Here is a 7560-nt window from a genome sequence, read left to right as displayed (position 1 = left end):
TTTATTTTTCAGTAATTGATATGAAAAGTCCAAGCAACAACTTCAAAAGATAAATGCATAAAGAAACGTTAAAAACTTTGCTTTTCAAGTTTATGCAAGTGAAACCCAACTGGGTTATAAAAGTCAACTTAAATATATTTGTTACAATAAATATGCAAGTAGAAAAAGAACAATAAACCAACAACAGGACCTGCCAGCTGCTCTTGAAACATTATAGATCAATAATAACAATAATTGCTTTAATTTAGCCTTTAACCTCCTAAGACCTGAACTAATATTTGAAGTAACCATCTACACATTATGTCACAGGGCCCCAGTTAAGCATAAATAACTACTGTGGTAATTAACCCAAAATATGATGTCCGCAGATGCCAGGTCTTTGGAGGTTAAACCTGCACGTTTTCATATAAAAAATTCTTCTAAAAATATATAAATATAATACAGTTACAAAAATACATGAGCTGTTTTGTTTTGTCATCATGGATCCTTACAATAAAAAGCTGCACAATATACAAAGTGCTTCCAAAATTTCCTTTGTGAAATATACAAAACCGGATAGGTTACATATTATTAATGTGGTTTCATTTTAGCGGATACATTAATCCTTTCGTGTATTCGGAGAGTGCTGTTTCTTCTGCGATCCACTTGTTATAATTGGTCAGTTTTGTATAAACTCCTGGCATGTCCTTGCTGGCGCAACCATCGCCCCAACTCACCACCCCGAACAGAAACATGCGGCCTGAGGCTTCACACACCAGAGGACCCCCGGAGTCACCCTGAGAGGAAAGAGACAATCAATAAAAAGACATGCATGAAAATAATCATAAATTAGTACTTTTTCTTTCTTTTTTTTCTTTTTTCAAATACAGTTTTCCAAAAAAAGGTGTATGCTCACCTGGCATGAATCTGTGCTCCAGTCCGGGCCAGCAGCACACAACATGTTCTCGGTTAACATACGTTGGTAATTTGGTTCTCTTTTACACTCGGTGCTGGACATCAGATTCACGTCCGCCTGCTTCAGGATCTGTGAATACTGCCAGGACTCTGCAGATGACACAACATCTGTTATTAAAGCAACATTACGGGAAATGTGGCGCAAGGGTGAATGTACACTGGCATGATCAGTCAGAGCAGCACTCAGGCCTACCAGATGATTCTTTTCCAAACCCTGCAATGCTGCACTTGAATCCTGGAGGAAGTTGTGTATGAAGAGGAGGAAGGCAAACTGTGCGCACTGACGGCGTCTTCACTGCACAGCCTCCTTCTGCGCCTCTGATTTTCAGCAGTGCTAAAATGTCAAATAAAGCAACTTGTGTGAGCTTTTCACACAGAAATCCTCCACATTTAACTCAGATGTGGCTGTGCCCACCTATGTCGTTGTTAAAGTTGTTATACTTTGGGTGGATGATCATTTTCTCCACGGTAAATTTCTGCTCCCTTTCAGAATCCGTGTCATTGATGGCACTCTTTCCCAGAAACACAGTCAGATCCTCCGCTTTGGCATCAATTCTAAACAGAGAGTTGACATGCAACAAATCAGTAAATGTATTGAATAAGAGCTATCTGTTGGTAGTTTGTAATGTGTCTGCCTTCTTACTCATCAGAGAAGCAGTGGGTAGCTGTGAGAACCCAGCAAGGTGAGATTAGAGAGCCGCCACAAAGAAAACGTTTTTTTTTAAAAATAGCAGAAATCCAAGGTTGTGACTCAACGGTTGTGAAAGATCCCCCCACAACTTTATTCTTCCTCCCTTCATGGCGTTCTCCACACGTGAACTCTGGAAAAACAGAAAAGGTGAGGTATGAGCTAAGATGAGAAAAATCTTTTGATGTTTTTAACCAACAACGGGCTGAACTACCTGTGTCCACTGGAGGAGGGCTTGAAGTTGGTTTTACTGATGGCGTTAAGGCTGATGCAGAACCTGATTAGGAGCAAAAATGTCAATATTTCATCAGCTTTTTCTACATTTACTGCAGATTTCAAGGGAAAGAAACTACAACTCTCCTCCCAGACTTACATTTAGGAACATCGCAGAATTCCTTGAAAATTCTTCCTTCTTTTCTGACATAACACCATGGTTTCAGTCTCTGGTTAGGATTCCTGGAATAACGTATAACAATATTAGAGAAGGGATACTCTTGGGCTTGTATATGTTTGGCTCTTGAAAACATGCCTGCAGTATTTATGGTTTCCAACTCCGTTGTAAGTGTCCCAAGGGTGGTTAACCCTGTTCCAGTTGAGGCACCTGTTCCCATTAATAGACCTTCTCACTGTCCCCCTATAACTGCTCCCATCTCCAGATTGACAGCTCACTGTGGACGACAAATGCAGCACAGAGAGTTGACTACATTGAATAAAAAATGAATCGATTTTATTACATCATTACTGCTCTGAGGGGGACTCACATTCTTTATTTCTTCTGTGAGAAAATGCCTGAAAAAAGAACAGACACAATCAAACATTTCATCACAAGCCTCTGTCTGGACCCATAACCTAAAGTTACTTCCACTTGCTATTACTTACCACACAGACTGTGAGCGCCAAGAGGATGGAAGTGATGACTAACAGCCTCATCTTCTTCTTTTTGCTTCTGCTTACTTAAGATTTTTTGCCTATGTAGGAACAAAAATACAGAAATGAAAACTATTATTGCTAAAAATAAAGTAGGTTGTACTTCTCTGACTTTTTTCACAGAGACCATAAAAAAAGGGGTGGCTCTTCAGTAATTATGTGAATAATTGTGTACAATTTTAATAAGTATAGTTAAAGGAAAGTGCTTAAAAAGCTATTAAAAAAGTAAAATCCCCTAAAATAAATCTGTGCACTTGGAAGTCTTTTATTTTAGAGCCATTTCAAAAATTAGACCAACAGAGAATGTGCGCTGCCGGTGGCCTGTAGTGTAAACATAGCCTCTATCTGCACAGTGAGCCCAACATCAATTTAGGTTAGCAGATTACAGCCATGCTTGTGCACAATATTACATCAAATTAGCATTTTGCACATATCTTATGCTGTTATATCTAGATACTCTGAGCACGCGTTGTTGAGCAGATGAAGACAAAACAACAGACAAAAAAAAGGCATGACGAAAAATACACAAGGCTGACTTTATGTGTTTTCAGAAATGCAAAAAAGTGAGAAAAGATGAAGACGGTGTTACCTTTTTAAAAATCTCTGTTCTGTCAGCTGAAACAACCGTTCTCTTCTTTTTAGTGAACCAAAATGTCCAAAATTGTTGTTCTGTTGTTGCATGAATGCTCATCACTGTGCTGCTGCCTATTTAAGTAAACAGAAGATGTGAGAGGGAGGGCCTTAGAGGCTACACACAAACCCTCCCCGCCAGACAATTGGCCAGTAGATCAGACAATTTGTCATGTCTTATGACACATGAAATGAACTGCCCCTTCTTGTCATAGTTCTACACATAACATATCCAAAATTGGTAATGCAGTAAAATGAACATCTATGATTGAGTGACAGCTTACAGGTGGTAATGACCCAGAATAAACACTGAAAGAAAAAAAGGATTAACTGAGATAAGACTTATTAAAAACTCAGCAAATGGTGGAAATGAAGATCATTGCAGTGATTCTGAATTCAACCTGTTTTTTTAAACAGATTGAAAATATGAAGCAGGCCAAAACACTGTAATTCTTACTCATCACATTGTGAAAATTGTGTACATTTTTTTGGTTTGGGTTTTTTCCTTTTTTTTTTTTTTTTACTAAAATCAAACCAAGTTTTTTATTTCAGATGAGATATTCATTGAGATTCTGTTACAAAGAGTCTATATGAAGGACGGATCTGAAGAAGATACATTCATGCACAACGACAAAACGATGATGAAGAGCCTTGTCACGACAGTCTTGTGCTTCTAAACAGCAAGGAAGCATTGAAGTCAGACAAGAAGTTCCACTGACTTCCCCAACATTTTACGAGGAAGGTTTTATTTATTTATTTAAACATGAGGATAAGTCCCTTAAGATCTCATTTTCAAGAGGGTCCTTGGTATTGAACGCTTAGAAGACTTGATGAGAAACAACAAACTAGAGAAAAGAAAAAAAAAAACAAAGAAACAAACAACTTAAATACTTGTATAGATCTTTTCTATCTTCCTCGAAGCCCCAAAGCGCTTTACAGTCACATTCACCCTTTCACACACACACACACACACACACACACACACACACACACACACACACACACACACACACCCACACACACACACACACACACACTAATGGTGGCTCTGATGCCACCATTGATGATATCAGTGTCCAAGACACTTTGACACATGGGTGGGCAAGGTGAGAATTGAGCCTTCTGATCAGAAATCGACGCCCTACCGCTTCACCACAGCTGCCCAAATTTAGCTTGCAGTATGACTTAAACGCCCAAACGCACAACCACAGACCCACACACGCGCAAACACACCAGCTCTCCGTATCTACCACCTCCTTGAATGACACAAAATAAATTAAAAAGTCTTTTTCAGTTTTGTTCACACTGGGAAAGTTTATTTCCCATTGTGAACAAAACTGGGAATGTTTATTTCCCAGTGAGGGCTGCACTCAGTGGTTACCACCCTTGCCTCACAGCGAGAGGGCGAGGGCCTTGGTTTAAATCCTGGCTGGGACCTTTGCATGTTCTCCTTGTGCATGATGTTTTTCAGGGAGTCTGGCTTCCTTCCACAGTCAAAAAACATGCTTCATAGGTTAATTGGTATCCCTTAATTGTCCCCATAGTTGTGCATGTAATTGTGTGTGAGTATGTGGCCCTGCAACCAGACTGGTGTACTATTCAGGGTGTACCTTTGCTTAGCAGTAGCTGGGTCGGCTCCAGCAGCATCATGACCCCAATTGAGAATTCAGCAGGTTTTGAAAATGGATGGATGGATCTCTTAACACAGTTTTTTAGAGAATCCATGTTCACTGATGAACAGCCAACTATGTTACAATACTTTTTTAAAGTCTAACATAAAGTAAAATAAATGAAACGCATCTGGCTGTCTGCTGATGTATAAGTTTGATGGATAAGTTTGATCCATCTGCTTAGAAAAGGGGGTAATTGCTTCAGCTTCCCAGTCGGATGTCAAACTTTTTCCTAGAAAAATTCCAATCCGGATCATGGAAAAGCAAATGCAATGTACAAAATCCCCTTAAAGTTGATGAGAGGCTATGATTTAAGTCTGATGTGCAGATACACACCCTGTACATGTCCCAGTAACTGAGTCAGACGCTGGTTTCTTGCTAATCTAGAGTATTTTAAAGTCATAGATTAAGACACGCAGCCATAAAATAAAGCCGTCCTAAAAGTTTCCTTTATGATAACAGAAAAACAAGAAACACAGCGGCAGGACCTTAATAGAGCTTTACTTAATAAACATTTACACAAAAAAATCCCATTGAGAGCTGTGCTGTATTCAAAATGCTAAATTCAAAAAGAACTAAAAAACGTTTGCACATTTTCACTCACAGCTGGTTTGTTGTGTAATTCTCTGTGATGTTTTTTAGTCTTAGAGTTCAAAAATACACAATTTGCTCTTTCTTAAATTAATTGGCATTAAAATGCAGCATTTTTTTAAAACTCAAATGTTTACTCTTAAACCGGTTGCTGTGGACTTTTATCTAAACAGATATTATATCTAGTTTTTTTTACTATAAAAAATGAAGAGCAGAGATTTTTCCTCTGAATTGTTTATTTTTAATCATTCCAAGTATTGTTTGTTCTTCCACTTACTCATGTAAAAATACTCATATTTAGCACCATATTTAGTTATTAAATATAAGGTGGTTAAACATAAAAAATCAAAAAGTTAATGTTAATAAATTTACATCACTGCCCTGTTTGCAGTTTAACTCAAAGCCACATCAATAGTCTGGATCTTAATCTTAGACAGAGATGAATTACATCAGCTGTTTAGCCTAAATCTTTATTCAAACATTAAGTCCAATGCAGCTCATGCACCATTTATTATGTTTTAACACAACTTCCCCTTGCTCAATTCTTGAGACTTTTCCAACAAACAATGACCTCATTGTGTTACTCCTGTTTCTTTTTCTTTGATGATAACAATAAATTTAAAAAGTATGTATACCCTCTAGGCAAAATCTGAGGTTGTTCAGCATTCACACTAAAAAAACTAGAACAAGTTCAGTCATCTAACTGATACATCTTGTTCAAATTAGATGTGTGTGCAGCACCACGTAGATGAAAAGTCCCATTTTTACAGGTGTTGAATAAAAAGAGGAAAGACGTGATGAAATTAACCAACTTGGGGAAAACCAAAACATCAGTGGTTGAGCCAGCTGCAATACTGCTTGCTCTGAAGTCATTTTGACCAGAGACACCTGACTCATTTGTCCACAAAAGCTACAAATACTGAGCATTAAAATACTCTCCCATTTTCTATCAGCTGTGGCAGAAGCTATAGTTGGTGTTAAGAGACAGAAACAGGTGGCAAAGACGGTCATTTTCTCTTTAAGTTCCCTGTTACAATTCAGAAATAAACTTTCAACACTGATCGCCTACAAAAGTTTTACAGCTGATCAAATGATGCCGTTTACAATTAGTAGAACATTGGGGAACCAGAGCACCATAAAGTCTGGGGTGTTTGACTTTGGGCTCAGCTTTAAAGGACGTTAGGGGGTATTTCATATCATAATGTGGGTGCTAATATCATTGATTTATCATCCTATGAATTTGTCGTTTCAGTAATTCCTTTGTGTTGCGGTCACACACACTGGCTTTTCATTCATGTGCTTTCTTTTTTTTTTTTTTACAAACACCAATCATTTTATCTTTTAAAGCAAGAATTTCAGTTGAATTTGACTCTTACCTGCTGCACAATGGTATGTGTAGACCTAATTATAAATACTTCCTTCCAAAGAGACAACACAATTACGCAGTGGTAGAAAAAAGGAAGAAGGAAATCATGACAAATGCTCTTAAAAATAAACCCTGAATGAGATGTAAGTTTAGCGTTTTGGCATGATTGAGAACTGCTCTAAACCTAGATCGGTGTATTGCTACAACATTGCAGAAGAAATTAAACTACCGACATTCTTTTCTTTTTTACAAGCTTTTTTAATTGTTATAAAGACTTTTTAAAATCCTTTTATAATGTCAGCTTTCATTTCATTTTTAGAAATTCTTAGAATCATGATTCACAAACACGTTTTTCAAACTTCACCGGATGTTTAGCCTCCCAAAAAGACTCTTTTAGTCACACGATTTTGCAGCTTGCCGATCCAGTAAAATGAAACATGTCACACTTCTCTTTTCTATGAACTGGTAGATATGTATTTAAAATTAAACTTGTAGCCTGCAGAAAAAAAAGTTTTCATAATAGTTAAATGTAATTTAAAAAAATGTGTACACCATTTAATCTATCAAATTTGAGTGTAAAAATGATTTGATTGGGATTAACCCAAATTTTAGGAAGAAATTCCTTTGTCAACCAATTTTATCTGACCATTTTCTGAAACTGCTTAACCCCTTCTGGGGGTCACAGGGTTGCTGGAGCCTGTCCCAGCCACTGTTGGGTCAAGATGGAATACATC

General features: G+C 37.6%; 1 protein-coding gene across 1 annotated transcript; it reads right to left on the bottom strand.

Annotated features, from left to right (window-relative positions):
* Positions 1–3555, bottom strand: plau (plasminogen activator, urokinase). The gene is made up of 11 exons (XM_004077409.4): positions 3159–3555; positions 2522–2610; positions 2404–2431; positions 2172–2310; positions 2016–2098; positions 1857–1919; positions 1598–1775; positions 1370–1509; positions 1148–1288; positions 896–1044; positions 1–776 (listed from the first exon to the last, which is right to left on the bottom strand). Exons 2-11 carry the CDS (start codon positions 2570–2572, stop codon positions 582–584), a joined length of 1167 nt encoding a protein of 388 aa, XP_004077457.1. The 5' UTR covers positions 2573–2610; positions 3159–3555; the 3' UTR covers positions 1–581.
* Between the last annotated feature and the right edge of the window lie 4005 nt (positions 3556–7560).

This window comes from Oryzias latipes, chromosome 15 (assembly GCF_002234675.1).
Source record: "Oryzias latipes chromosome 15, ASM223467v1".
In the NCBI taxonomy this organism is placed as follows: Eukaryota; Metazoa; Chordata; class Actinopteri; order Beloniformes; family Adrianichthyidae; genus Oryzias; species Oryzias latipes.
This window is presented reverse-complemented; position numbering and strand designations above follow the sequence as displayed.